This window comes from Thermobia domestica, chromosome 13, assembly GCF_964235325.1.
Source record: "Thermobia domestica chromosome 13, izTheDome1.hap1.1, whole genome shotgun sequence".
In the NCBI taxonomy this organism is placed as follows: domain Eukaryota; kingdom Metazoa; phylum Arthropoda; class Insecta; order Zygentoma; family Lepismatidae; genus Thermobia; species Thermobia domestica.
This window is the reverse complement of record NC_137466.1, coordinates 99,451,846-99,468,142: the sequence shown is the minus strand read 5'-3', so window position 1 is coordinate 99,468,142 and position 16,297 is coordinate 99,451,846. Positions and strand designations below refer to the sequence as shown.

The 16,297-nt window shown below is 36.1% G+C and overlaps 1 protein-coding gene across 1 annotated transcript in view; it reads right to left on the bottom strand.

Moving 5' to 3' along the window:
* Positions 1-16,297, bottom strand: part of LOC145669250 (serine protease Hayan-like) — an 82,398-nt gene that overhangs the window by 19,886 nt on the left and 46,215 nt on the right. The window contains exon 4 of the mRNA XM_081737571.1: positions 9,380-9,513. Coding sequence (XP_081593697.1) covers positions 9,380-9,513 — 134 coding nt within the window. The remainder of the gene's footprint in view (positions 1-9,379; positions 9,514-16,297) is intronic.

Here is a 16,297-nt window from a genome sequence, read left to right as displayed (position 1 = left end):
AGAGTAAATACACATCATTATATCCAAAGAGTCTGAAAGTAACATGATAAGTAATAGTGTTCATATGAAATTAATTTCATAAGTACATATCAAAGTGTGAGTGGCCTCACAGAATTACTTTGTTGTTGTCATAAGCCTAGCCTGGAGGGCAAAGTGAGAAACTTAAAGTAACATTAGGTACCAATAAAATAGCATATCAAACATCATGATTATTACACTGAAATGGAAATGTAGGAAACTGGCCTCTTAACTATGTGATTACCCACAACTTTTCACGAAAGATTACTTCACTTTATTCCCGGCGGGTGCCCATGTGATTCGGATTCCACGTTAATCAGGAGGTCCCTTCTCATATAGCCTCGCTGCTGAAAGGGACGTTAAACTCAAAATCAACTCAACTCATTACGTCACTGTAAAACAATAGCTGATAAGCTGTACTATACTGAAGAGGAATTATATTATCGCTTCCAGTTAATTTACGAATTCAGATAGGCGAAGAGATTTCCCAGAAGTACATTCTATTAGGGATGCGCTCGAGTCGAGACATGTCTCGAATCTCGACTCGACTCGACTCGAATTCGAGTCGAGATTCGAGTCGAGACACACTTTGTAAAATTCGAGACGAGTCGAGACAAACGTATTTCTCGACTCGAATTTTCGAGTCGAGACACGAGTCGAGTCGAGACGGCTCTTAAAAATCTCGACTCGACTCGAATGTCTCGAAAATCTTTCTATAATTTTTAATATTATTTTGAAGAAAGTATTCACTCAGAAACAGCCTTGAAACCAATTCCAGCTTTTATTCCTTCAGAAAGGTACAGAACGCATAAAATTAATAGTTAATCTTTAAAGATCAAGATTTAATTTTCAGCTCAATTCAGTTAATTAGAACTAATAGTTAATGTCGTTGTATTTGGTTGTACTGCAAATATAATGATAATAATAATAATAATTGATTATCTAGTTTGTATAAAACTATTATCCGTAGTCTAAATCTAGTTTGTATAAAACTATTGCGATAAAGTGAACTTCATAAATTCTCTGAATGAGCTGTTGGTAGTCTATAGTAATTTAGCATAGTTATAATTATTGTGTTTTCGTTCCCATGAACGCAATAGGGTTACGTAACGTCTGGATTATTCGCTTGCCCAACTATTCTGAGGCTTTAATGTGTTGCAGCATATCACGAGCTACGGATAATATATAATGTAACATTTGTTGTACATCACATATTATGATACGAGACTATTTTACATAGTATATCTTATCTAATATAAATAAAATAAAGAGTTTGTTTGTGTGTTTGTCTGTCTGTCTGTGCGACCTGGGGACCAGACGAGTGGACCGAGAGTTCCCAAAATTTGGTCACGGGTACCTTAGTCCAGGCCCCAGATCAAGACGAAGCGTTTTTTTTTTTTTTTAATTTCGAACCAGGGGGACCTCGATGGGGACGTTTACTGGGACCGACCTGGGGACCAGACAAGTTGACCGAGAGTTACCAAATTTTGGTCACGGATACCTTGGTCCAGGTCCCAGTCTAAGGCGAAGCGTTTTTGTCAAAATTGGAACCAGGGGGTCTCAGGGGGGCGTTTAGCGAGACATGTAGTAAAAGTAATCCAAATTGATCGACATTAGTGTCAAATCCATAGTTTTCACGGTCGCTGAGATCAATGTTGACACTTCCATAAGCGATGATTTGCAAATTCAGCTACTACTGTATGTGGGCCGGGTGTCAGCGGGTGAGGAATAGCGAGACATGTATAAATAGCCCATATTGATTGATACCAGTATCAAATCCATAGTTTTCGCGCTCACTGAACTGAATGGTGATACTTCCACAGGTGTTGACTTCCAAATACAGCCCCCATGCGAAGAATGGGTATATTAAGCTAGTATTACAATAAATGGACTGCTTGAATGCCAAGAACTAGTACAGATAAGTGCCATTCACTTCTATGAATAGGTATTTTTTAAAAGGATTTTTGTAATGGTTCCCAACATAAAAGAAATATGGATTGTTCATGAGATATTGAACTTCAACTTTCACTCCTGGAAAATTTCAATTTTGGAGTTAGGCCACTTGGCATCAAAGCAGTTCACTGTAAGATAAATACATTCCGCACATTAGTAACATAGTTGTTCAGGGGCCTTCGATTTCCATCCTCTCAAATGAAAGCTGAACGATTGCTTGATACATGCTGACTATATAGGAGAAATAGTGTATTAAGTTTTCGAGCTTTGGTGCGTATCCGTATTTACACTCTGATATAACTTTAAGTTCACGCTCAAATCGAGCTAATTGTTTAATGCATTTCGAAAGCATTTGTTTTTATGCAGCTCATTAAGGAAAATCTATTTCATAATCGTAACATTTATGTACTAAGAAACTATGAACGTAAAGTGGACTCGACCTAGCCCCGTGGCCGCTGAGACTCAGTGGCACAGCTCTCACCCTTGGTGTGTGAGGACTCTGATTCTGTGTGTGTGTGTGTGTGTGAATTCCGCGGCTAGTGTATGCGTCTTTGCCGTGGAAGACTCGGGTTCAATTCCCGGCGCGAGCTCATGTAGTTCGGATTCCACGTTAATCAGTAGGTCTACATTTCATATATCCTCGCTGCTGAAAGAGAAGGTAAAGTCAAAATCAACTCAACAATATATATGTGTGTGTGCTTATGTGAATTTCCTTGTGGCTGTATTGTTAACACATACGCCTTGATCGCGGGAGACTCCGGTTTGATTTACGGTGGAAGCTCATGAAGTTGTTACCGGTATCCCACTTTAAACTGTAGATCCATACCTCATATAACCATAGATATAATATATATGCCTTTGATACACTTATTTTCCTACTTGGAAGCCATCGAAAATTTCCGGACACAGAGTCCCGTAGACCGAAAATAAGAAACATGGGTACAGAGTAAAACAGCCATAGAAATTTAAGCTTTTTAGGCTAACTTAATCCTTACATATAATGCAAGTAGCTTGGCCAAGTTATAATGGAGGAAATGCTATCATTGCAACACTCTGAGAATAGAAAATGTTCGTCAGGTATTACTATCCCCCCTCTCCTGCAGAATGAAAACCCTGACTAAAACTCAATATATATATATAAAACTATTTTGTGTAATGTAACAAACAGTGGCGGATATTATTCATGTTTCCTTGCAGAGGTCCTTACGAGGGTTCGCTTCCACCTTCCTCTCCCCAAGAACTAAAATAAATTTTAAAAAATTGCTATTACTTGTTAATCTTGTACAAAGGACGCAATTAAAGTCCCAGTGTAACACCCCTTCACATTTAGATTTTTTCCCCTGGAAGAAACCCAGTTATTATTGTTTCTTGATTTCTCAGTCTCACCTACATAAACATACGAATAGAATTACAGGATAGGACATGTTTAGAGTGCTTGCACGTGACATCTAACTATATTTCTCATCAAATGTGTCACAGATGAAAATTTCCGTTTGTACTGCCTCTATTTTCTGGTACATATGTTTCATTTATGTTATGTTGCTAAAATTCGTTAGGAAACAAGTACAGACTGCGCCTGTGTGCCTGACAAAACGTAAATGTACTGGATAATTATTTCTTCACTTTCTTCCAGAAAAAAAAGTAACCCATCTCATGTCGGCTAACAAAAGGAGGTAGCGGACCAAAGATAGCCGTTGTTTACCTAAGGTCGTTACACAGCAGGGGTTTCATTCAGTCAGAGGGAAAAGAAAAAATAATTTAAGGTTTCTACATTTGTTTTGAACTGCAATACACTTCTTCCTTTTATTTTAAGAACCATTTCCTTCTCATTTGTCTGCATCAGAAAAAAAAATGCAAAAAAATCACTAGAATGTGCCTATTTACCCAAAGTACGTACTAGATCACTAGTTCAATAGTAAAATCACTAAATCTAGTACGAAATCATAAATGTGGCATCCCTGGGTTGGAGCGAAAGTAATGGTTGGAGTAAAAACTAGTCCGTATTTCTACTGCGTTCTGTTGTTGAATTCACAGAAATGTTCAAAAATAAATTCAAGAAGTAAAACACGATCCTACAAAAGACTGTTTACTTGCTCACTGGTTTTAGTATTGTGAACTGAAACTCAAGTGCGCAGTCATGTTGAATACTTCTGTCCCTTTCTACTTTACAACTTGAGGTGGGATGAGGGTCAGGATGCGGTATGTATTGTTTATACTACTTACAACGTTACCCCCCACATAAAATATAAATTCACCCTTTCTCCCTTCCCTTTTTCGAATACAATGAACCGACTCTTTTGCTGAATAAAGATGCTAAAAGAAAATTGAAACATCTGTGTCTAAACTTTCTTTGAAGCGCAGTCTTTTGTATTTGTAAGGTTTTGCGAGTGTTTTCGAGATAGCCAAATCTTTTACCATGGACTCCTGCTGCGAACTGACCGTGAGTAAACACCCGATCTCGCTGTGCTCAATTTCTCTCGCACACGTCAAATGGGTTTGTTGTTTCCAAAACAAATAGGAAGTTACCTTTTGCTTTTGCATTTCTTCACGCACACAGGTACCATTGTTGTTTTAATGATCAGAAGAAATATCAAAACCATCCGATATATATGATACAAAACAGCTAACAGAGGGAGGCAAAGATAAAAGTAGGCCTATACCATGTTTTCCGCGTGCTACCATTATGGAGAATAAATATTTGATAAAGTCACGTAGATGCGCTTAAACCTATTCCATCTGTCCTTATAATTTTTCTGGTCTCATCAATTTCTCAGGAGAATACGTACAACATATGTCCAAATTCCATATATACTCTTTCTAAACTAATGAGTAAACTCATTAAGAACACCAACTGATATCAATAAACAGGAAAGAAAACAATACTTTATACTTCTATCATTTGGTACACATCTCTATGAAGCACAGCTTGTTTCTTTTCGAAATAGCTCCTTCGTGTCACAGCTGTGGTTAGTTTTGTTTTGTGTTAGGATGAAAGAGAGAAATGCAACATTTGCTTCGCGGTGAAGTTATATATATTATTAAGATGAGCGGTGATAAGCGAGGTTTAACAAAGAGTGCCTTTCGGATGCACAATTTAACGGGTAGTTGCAGTCCGTGTTGAGAATCGAGCCAAAGCTATGTAAGACATGTTAATATTGAGCTCTTTTGTGGTAAAAGTGAACTTCAGAAACACACAAAAGACTTGAAACATCAAGCTAATGTAAAGCAATTGAAAAATAGCCTACCTATCGCTGCATCTTTTCTGTGGCTAGGAACATGCAGTGTGTAGCAACAAGAATCGTGTTAAGGACTTTTTTTCGAACATAACATTCCCTTCCACACCATAAAAGACAATATAATGTTTGTTAAAAGAAAGTGCACATAATATTTTTAAATTTTGTTTGTGATCCTATCATCTATCATGCATAATTATAAATAATGCCTTTCATACTACGAGAATGAGTTCAACTATACGTCATAGCCCCTCTAAAGCGGGGCCGCGGTGGCTCAGTGATAGATCGTTCACCTCTGGTGCTTGGGGGCCCTGGTTCGATCCCAGCTCGCACCAAGTGAACTTTGTGGTGGACAAACACCGTGTGCGTGGGTTTCCTCGGGGTTCTTCCGTTCCTCTTACTTTCTTCATCCCACGATTTCACTAATTTCTCATCATCACCCCTCTCCTTTAGCCTAACCGCCATAACCGTGGGATGTAAAACTCAAAGATTTCACTTCATTTTTTCCCTCGAAAGCGATATCTTTCAAAATTATTTATTGTTAGATATTGTAAATTTACGGTATCTTAGTGGACGGGAAATTTTGCATCTAATCGGATAATTTCATGGCTTCTAACAGGAATTCGCAGTTACGAAATTTGCATCACTGTCTTTTGAAAGGATGCCTAGAAAAAATACTACTAGAAAATAACTGAAAACACAAAATGGATTTGATAGCCGAATTCACGTCATCTTGGTGCGTCATCATTTTTCTTTAAATATTTGTATTTAGTATTAGATTAGAGTTTAGTGTCCCTTTCAGCATCAAGCCTATATGAGATGTGAACTTACAAATTAACGTGGGTTCAGAACCACAGGAGTTCCCATCGGAAATCGAACCTAGGTCTCCCGCACCAAAGACGCGTACGCTAATCATATGGACAAGGGTGTTCGATATTTAGTAATGTGTACATAAAGTTGTGAAATTGCGCTTGTATAATGGAATGCAATTCCTTCTACTGACATAAACCTTCACAATACTTAGCTGGACAAAGTATCTTTAAAAAGAAAATGTCACTCTGTATGTTTCAGTTCCTGGTTCGACTGAAGGATGGAACAAATTGCAATGAGCGTTTCTGGATCCTACTTTGTGTAGTTGATTCATCATAAACTTGGTATTTGATACGGATATGAACTATTACACTTATTTGGTGTTTATTTCTAAATAATAAGTCCTAATACAATTTCATAAAGTTGTAATTCTTCTTTAGTTTGTATCACTTTACACAATGACAAATCCAAAAGGTGTGTTGTATCGGTGCAGTACCAGTTTTTCACGTTTTTCAAAATGTTCCAAAACCCAAAGAATAATCTTTAATTTCTGATATTTTAGTCGTCACAAATTACAATTTTATAATGTAGTCAATGTTTATAATTACTGGGCAGTTGGGCGTTTAAACTAATGACATCATAATAAAGTCAAAACCATAATTTTGAGTTGAATTGATTCTGAGTTTAACGTCCCGTTCAGCAGCGAGGCTATGTGTGACGTGGACCTACTGATTAACGTGGAATCCGAACCACATGAACTCCCACCGGGAATCAAGCCCAGGTTTCCCACGCCAAAGGCAAGTATGCTAACCGTTAGCCACGAAGGAGCTCCACCATAATTTTAGTGGGCGATAAGAAATATCTCGCCAGTGCTTTTACAATAAATAAAATTTTATAAGTATTAAAGAATAGTGGTAAGAGATTTTATAATAGCTCTTTTATTTATGAGATATGAGTATTTTGAAAAAAAGAAACAACTAAAGAATAGGTTGGCGGAACCACAAAACACTCGTAAAATAAACTTTCTTATAAATACATACGTACCTTACTCACCTTTTATAATTGCTATGCTTACGTTCTCCATAAAAACAGAAATTCTCTTTTAGTGATACTTTACACTAGATCATGAAGTGGGTTCAAATTTAATTAAAGGCAAAATACAATACAATAATCCACAAATATTGCCTCAAGTGAGTTTAAAGATTTCTAAACACTAGTGCGAAACCGGGCTCTGCCGTTGCGATCGATTTACAGGTCTTGAGACGAAAGTAAGAAGGGGCTTACGCACACAGTAAGTAAAAACAATTAATATGCCTGTAACTTTCCCCCAAATGGGTGTATCTTAAAACTAACCTCACCATTATTTTTCTAATTAAATTCTAGCCCGAAATTATGTATCATATTACCCTATTCCCATTTTGAAAACTTGACCTTAATTCAAAATGGCGGATTTCAAGATGGCTGCCATCAAGGTCATATCTACCATACGACTTCCCCCCAGGACTTATATGTATCCACATGGTTTTTCTTCACTTTTCTTCATTAACGCTCCGTTTACAAAGGGTAGCAAGGGACTTCTGTAGTAATCTCTAATAACCACATCACAACTCTTAAAAGTTATTTAAAAAAAAAAATAGAAAACATGCACCATGGCAAAAATTTGTCATCACAAGTAATGATGCATACACGCCTTCTATCAGCAAAAAAGGTTTCATTGAAATTGGAGCCGGACATTTGAGTGATGTCCCTTGTGGGATGTGATTGAACGTGACGTCAGAACACATCGCCCCCCTTCCCGGAATTTACGGGAATTAGGTGACCTGAGTGAGCACATGTGGTGCCAGCTCTCTCCAGCGACCTATCAAGGATCATTGCGTGTATGCCAAGACGTGTCTCCGTTTTTATCCATGCCAAAAGTCGACATACTGACAATTAGGTAGGTAGTCATGATGGTCTGGCTGATGTGTGCGTATATTTTAACTCGTACATTTTGTCTCGACTCGAATTTCGAGACGTCTCGACTCGAATTCGAGTCGAGTCGAGACAGAGACTGTCGAGACACGAGTCGAGACAGAAACATATTTTCGAGTCGAGACACGAGTCGAGACAACATTTTCTCGAGACGAGTCGAGACAGGCTTAAATCTCGACTCGACTCGACTCGAATGCATCCCTACATTCTATCCAAAATAAAATAGTTGCTGTTCCAAAAGTTAGAATACTATCCCCAAAATCCAAGAAAATCTAGTCCTAATGGCTGTAGACCATATTCATTACTTTGTTGAAACCATGTAAATAGCAACACTTGTGCAATTTGTTGTAATCGCAGCAATATGAAGCCATTCAATGATGAAATATAGTTAAACAGGAAGGTTACTAGAATAAATGCGTAGAAAGCAACTAATTGACCATTGAAGAACGATAATATGTGGAAAACGTCTTGATCACGCAATAAGAGACACAAAGATTTATGGTGTTGCTAATGGGATTTTCTCCAAATTTTAACTTATTTTTACATGTCACTTATTATTTCTGTCTATCTGCAACTCTCCAGCTAGTTTCCACAAAATATGAGCAAGTACGGTACATAGCTTCTCTTTGGCTTACCGTTAATATTCTTACACTTTCTTACCACTCATCAACGATCGTCCCGTCACTCGTGACGTTTGGATCAGTACAAACCCGCTGTACGTGCCAAAAAGGTACCATGCGTTACAATCTCTCGATGATTTGTTTCTTTCAAACGATAGAAGATTCCACTAAATTCGCTTCCAATTTTCCTTGTTGTTGCATATTGAATAACAGCCAAAATTAATACGATCGCTTGTGGGACGGATACTTTTTTTATTTATTATATTATATACCCAATAATTACTTTAGATATTTCCTTAATTACTTTCTGTTTCTAGAATAGTCTTCTCTCTCTTCTGCCATATCTCCTGCATGGATGGAATTCTTCGCTCGCATCGCTATAAACCAACACGAATTAGTCTACCATCGAGTTACGAAAAGTCACAATATTGAATCCAAAATAAAATATAAATAACTTATTTGCTGAGACACAAATAAATGCACAATAAATAATGTGACAAAAAGGTCCTGACATAATGATAACGCAATAATTTTATGGCAATTGATACTAGACATGTACATGATAAGATGAATATCTAGGTATATATTTCGTTTCCAAAAATGTAATTTACATCAAATTCATTTCACCAAAATTAACTGACTAAACACTCAGGACAAGCAACACTAGACATTTCAATGCTGTGCTGTTAGATTAGGAGATACAGTAACTGCGAGACCTCTGCTGTTGAGGTATCACTCTTAGAGTTATTTTATTAGTAGCTGAAGTTAACTAACCTTCTATTTCCACCCGCGCCATCATCAACTCGTTGAAAGATACAATGTGCTGCAGTAAGTACATGCTGATGACTTATCAAGCTACCTCCACAATCCCAAGAAGTACCTACGCGGCTTGGAAAACCTATAAGGGCCTGTAAAAATATCAGTAAACTTCTCATTGAATTTTAATTTAATTGCTGCTAACTACTGCTTACAAAGATTTGTAGCATGAATAAAAAGTAACTCGTTTATATGTATTTAACTACAGAATATCAGAATGTGTAATCAGAATTTCTCTTTCGTCTACATGTTTGCTATATAGAATATACAAAACATGGCACAATGTTGAACTTTACATAATAACTTTCTAACTTTACACAATTTGAAATTATTCTGATATCATTTTGTTCCTTATATACTACTTAAAAGAAATATTTGTAATGATTGTAAGATTCATCAACATAAAGGGTAAAAAAGAAAAAGATCAGTCTCAGGTATAGCTCCTTTTCTTGAATAATTTTGCAAATCATCTTCAGACAGTTCCATCAACTCTTCCATAACTTGTATGTGCCCAGAAACTTATGTATGAGTATATCGTCAACTTCTATGCTTCGTTTAGTAAGAAATTACTAAGTAATGCTTACAGTGAAAATTTTGTTAAAAAGAGAAGGATCTGTAAAATATAAAATTTCTCAGATATTAGATCTCCTCTAATCACTATATACAAATGAATTTCGCCATACATTGAAATGGACTTCAGTATCTTATTCTATGTAATTGATAGAGGCTGCATAATTTTGGTTTTGATACATTGATTGCATATTACGAATAATATAATAAAATATAAGTTTCATAGTGGCGAACGAAGTAGTAAAGGAAGTCGCAGGTATGTCATCCATTAGTGCATATTTCAGTAGTGTGCAATATGTACTCAATGTGATTCTCTAAAAGGCATAATTCCTAGACTGCTTTCAATAAAATTCTCAAATATGCTGGGTATAAAGTAGACAGAAGATAAGTGAATACGGAGTGTATCGGCGTGAAATCGGAAATGTTGTGAAGCGCCAGTTCCACGGTTCTTAATGTTCGGAATAACTCCAGCTGCAATGTATTTTTTCACTTTAATAAGCGCAAAAAGACGCGAAATATACCATAGAGTAATATATCGCAATACAAGTTTTATTGCATTGTATTGCGGTATATGAGTCACATGTCTTTACAATAATAAAAAGAAAAAGCAATTTTAAAAAAGTACCGACATTTATTACGTATACGAATGAGAAAAACCAAAGTAAAAAAAATAGTTTCTGTATTTTAATATGTAGTTTGCAACCCTGATTGACAGATTTGGCAACATAGTATAAGTAATGATGCTTGATGTTACTCTCTGTTCACATGTTCTGGTTTGGCTTGGTTCTTGAATTGCCTGCTTCCTTCAGAAACCCTTTAAACGTTTGTCCTTACGTACAATGTTGTCATACTTTTTCGTGACAGAAGAGAATGATGTGTTTCGGTCAGCAGACGGGAGAAGAGGAAATAGAGCAGAGAACAAGCTCTGTGACTATGTTGACGCACTCAACCCGAACGAAGTAGGATGGATTTGCTCCGATTCTCGCATACACACAAAAGAATGATTTACATTATATCAAAGACGAGAAGAATCCACAGGAGAATTTTGGGTTTGAATCATTTTTGATTGCGACGCTCATATTAGCATTATTATAAAAAAGAAAAATAAGAACATTTTCTTACAAGGTACATTCGGGAAGTGTTTCCTCGGGATTCGTGTAAAGTTGATTAAAATGCAAAGTTCTGAAACCTTCAGTTACAGCTGAGGTGGTATAATTTTTTTCTCGGTCCGAATAATTTTCATCCGTACTGTGTAACAATGTTCTGTGTTATCAGGTTTTACTGTATAACTTTCGGTTTAAATACTAAATCCGTTTTTTAAATAAAATTAATTCAGAAGTTTCAGAATAATTAAGGAAAATAGATCTTCGGGAAATAATTCCTTTTATTTATATATATATATATATATATATATATATATATATATATATATATATATATATATATATATATATATATATATATTGTAATTTTTTGTGTATGGGCATCTCATTTGGATGATTATAAAAAATATACATTCTTATTTTGATGTAATTCATAGGTTAGCAGTTGGGTAGAATTTTCAGAATTTTCCACCAATCCGATATTGGGTAGAATACTTTACACCCCCTTCGTCCCGATGAGATACCCATATGATGCTAAAAGCCGGTTTGATCCAGTTTTTACTATTTTTCATTCCTTTTGTATTTCCCGCCGCGAATTTCCTGCGCCATGATTGGGAACTATACCCCACCTCAGTGTTGTGGCACGTCTATACCAGTGAAGCCATATCTAGCATTTTGGTGCTAGATCTAGCATAATTCACATGCATTTAGCATCTAGCATCTTGAGTTTAGCATCTTGGCCAAATCTAGCATAATTTCATTCTTCCCTCTGGTGAACAGAAAAAGAACGAAAATTTAGATGGTTCAAGGACCGTCCGGAATTATTCTTCTTAGTTGAAGCGATGGTTGGAGCAATGAAACCAGTCTATTTCCGCGGTTATAATTTATTGTTGAATTCAGAGAAATGTCCAAAAATAGCAAAATGTGACTCTACAAAACATATTTACTTACCCATAGTTTTATTACTGTCAACTCAAACCTGAATGTGTGGTTATCTGAAATGTTTCTGTCCCTTTCAATTTACAACTTGAGAGGCGGATATGAGCGTCAGGGGATAGCTAGTAATATACTAAAAGAAATGCTTCAGAGCTGTGTCGGAAGCGGCATGTTGTGTATATGTTTCTTAAAATGTTATCCATTCATAAAATATGTGCAATTTACCAATTTATTTCATTATCAGTCCTGACAGCGTCATATTAGTTTTGTACATGAATACAGTTGAAACACTTTATTAGAATAATGAAGATAAGTAGGAGCGGGTCTATAAAATTAGTTAGGAAAGTTAATTTGAAAATCTGGCATAATTTACAAAAATCTAGCGTAATTCGGATCCGTGTTTGGCATCATCGCGAGTCTCGAGTGTGGCAACCCTGGTCTATACCTTGTTCTTTGTCTAATTTATCACCGTCAAGCTATCAACGCCGTCTGTAATGCTGTAGTAAAAAAATCCAATAAATTAAGGAGAAAACTGTTGAATATGCAAGTAATATTAGTTAAATAGCCACAGAAATAATTTGGAAGCTTTTTGGAGTCCCAATCTATTGGAATTTCATCTCAGTAATAATCGAAACCAGTGAAATATGGAAGTTCGTGCTGTGATCGCCACGTTGGAAATAGTAAACATCCCAGGACAGGAGTGAAGGAATAGTGGGTTGGTTTTCTGGCATTGTGTTTACAAACTAACATTTGGAGATTCAAACAAAATTTTCCCTTTTCCATCCGTTGTGTCGTTAAATCCGGTAACCTGTCCTAGATATAGCTTTTATATGTGTATTATATTTGTAATTTAGAGGATAACATGGCGGTGTACGTGATTTTTGTGTTAGTTAAGATAAATATTAAAATGTCAGAGTAAACTTTAGTAGGGACTCCTATCATACTCTTAATTTGACCTGGCTTTCAGCATAGTATGGACTGAATAATTCCGTGAAGGTTCCTTTCTCCTCAGGAAGGAAATCTTCCTTGATATGTCCCTTCGAGGTCATCCATAATAGTTATATAATTGAGCGAAAGGATTAGTTTTTGGTACAAGGGCCACCTGGTCCTAGCTATCCTCCCTTCTCTTTTGCATCAAAGCCGATTAAAATGTGGTGATGTTTAGAGAATTGTTTAGTATAGATTCGTAGGATATGACTTTGTGTAGTAATATGTGTTATATGTGTAGTTTTAGCATGTATGTGTGTATCGATGTAGCATGTATGTGTGAGAGTGTTATTAACTTATTTAAAGACAATGTATTGTTGGCTTATTAATTATTCATCTCTTTCTGTCGAACCTAATGGTTAACTCATCACTAAATTGCCGTTGTAATATTACGCACTTGTTTCGTGATATGGAATAGATAGTTTGTTGTAAATAGTGCACAAACCATTTTCGAGTACAAAGTTTATTGTCACTTTACTGCGCCCACTAACGTCAGTAAACAATCACGCTACGCGAGTAATTTGTTTATCAAAATAGTTAAGAAGATTAGTAAAGTTGAAATTACCTATTTTTCGTTTATAGATGGAATTATTTGATGGCCACAGTCAATGTAACTAGCTAAATCAATAAAGTATTTTTACCAATGACCTATACTCAAAGTTATTATCCGTTCTGTAGTTAAATAATTAAATAGTAAACGAAATTAAACTTTACGTTCGCATTTAACTACAAGCCATTATACAAAACGCTACTCTGTCGTTAGATCACAGCTTTAACTTTTCTTTTTTTTTCCTTTCTTTCTGCAACCACTTTAATTGTTGATCTCGGAATATAAGTATATTTATAAATGAGTGCCGTGGAGTGTAAACATAGGGTGTTGCTTGTATTGGAAGAAGTGGAACTCGGTTCATGCGAGTTTTCATGTGGCAGTCAGTACTTAATAAATTTTATTTAAGACTATCACCCCTATTCCATGATTCTTATTGAATAATGTGAATACGAATGGTAGTTCAAATATTTACTTGTAGTGGCGTATGTAGTTTGGGCGTGTGTAAAAATCAGGTGTCTGAAAAATGAATCTACGATATGAAATGGGAATAAATATAAGTAAGTAATAATATATACGTATAATATAGTGAATGTAATAGACAAATAGGACATCTAATGTATATGTGAGCCCAGTTTACTCTTCTACCACTGGTTAGGATTGCAACTTAGAAGAGTAGCATGACTGTTTATGTATGATGGTAAATGTTTGAGTAGTGGCCTCCACATAAAAATTCGTATGGAAGGGAATGTTGTGTGCAAATAACGGACTATGTTTACATTGTGTAACCTATTGGTCAACCGACGTAATTGCTTAAATTGAGTCCAAGAAGTGTCTTAAAGGAATCGTACGGAAAGAGACGATTAATATTTCGTAGTCTTTATAAAATCTTCCCTGTCTATATATAGTAATCACTCAAGTAAATTGGATTCGTCAATGTTTACTGCGTTGATGATATATTTAGTCTGACGATGTGAGTGGTGTTTGTGCAGTAGATGTTTTAGTACAGTTCAAGAGCAACTACAGAACGGTATAACTGATTCGCGAATTATGGTGTAGTTTAAGTATACTCGTCCTCAACCTCCGACTCGTGATAGAACCTGGTCCCTGTTTGAGATTTTTTCTCTCCTCTTCAATGTTACTTTACTAAGTTGAGTTCGTTACCGTTCATAGAGGTGACGGGATGGATAAGGATGAATAATATAGTAGGTTTACTACAGTAAAGATGTATTTTTCCCGTACCAGACGCCGCTGTCCTCCCCATAACTATAACTATTACCGTTTATACTTATTAAATTATTTGGAACCAGGCGTCCAAGGTTAGTGCTTTTGCGGGATTGGGAGCTCTAGCAAGAATTTGGTAAACAACTTGCTAGCACAAAATTATTTTTTTTATATATTTTATTTTTGGCTATCCCCGTTTAGGATTTTCTTCACTTGCTGACTTCTACACTATTTTCTCCATACTTTAACTTAAACTCTTCTCAGTTTTCTGAGGGGTCAGATGTTTTTGTATTAGAAGTTTCTAAATTAAGAGATCACATTAACCTTCCGGCTGCACCGGCTGTAATCTGAGCGTCTTGGTACCAGAAACGGTTAATAGTCAATCATTCTACAGGGCTTATTCCTTGTGAGATGGTTGCCTACAAGGCACGGACTCGTACTTTAGCGCTTAGAAACCCCAACAGGCCAAGCATTTAGTAGGCCACATGTTTCGGCATAAAGGACATGTTTGGCTTTGAAGTCGACGATTTGGCTCAATTTCAGATTCGACCACTTTCTTTGTAGTATCTAGCATTCTATCTTATCTTCTGCGCTCGTCCTCTTTTCTAGCTATATTTCTATTTTTTCTCTAAGATTTTTTAACCTGCCCCCGTTTATCTCGTCACCTCATATAACCATTCAGTATAACTGATATAAACTTAGGGATATTATCTAGATATTCGTTTGGTTTTGAACGAGATGTTGCAAGATACAATTCGTAGGATTAGATACTTTCGTCATATATCAAGGGAGTGTATTCATTGTTAGTTGACCCGCTGTAGTAGTGAGCGATTGCCAGGCAGATGATTTAACTTTGCTTCCGTTTTCTCCACAATGAAATAACATTAAAATATTTTACACAATTTTTTTACATCGACATATCCTGACAAAATGGTTCGGGCTCCACCATTGTATTGCTCATTGTGTCGAATTTCGTTTCAATGCCGTACTATAGAAATGAATCTGCTTGTGTAAAGTATATGAGCCCATGAATTATTGTTAACTTCTTAAGATCTTATTATCAGTATTGCAAACTGCGAAAAATTTTCAGTATCATAGATCAATTTACGAGCCTGCCTGTTACCCTTAATGTCTATTATTTACAAATCTCTAAGGATGTAAACATGTTTTATAGTATCGCGCGGTTACCCGCCTCGTTGTCGAGTTTATTTCATGATATATGATGTAGTTGTGCAACCTTAAACTTATTTTAAACGGGGTATTTAAGTAGAAACTGTCAGAAAATGACTAAATATATGTGTGTTGAATTGTAGAAATGTAATGAGTATACGTGTTGTACTAAAGAGTATAATTTAATGTTAAAACTACTTTAACTAACGTAAATAACTTGTCTCGTTGCCTGCCCCGAGTGGTTGCCTTCGTTGCTATAGTTTTGTAAATTCGACAGATATAAAACGTAGATTTGGAGTATACCGCCTTACATTTAAATATCATCCTTGTCTTTGTAAT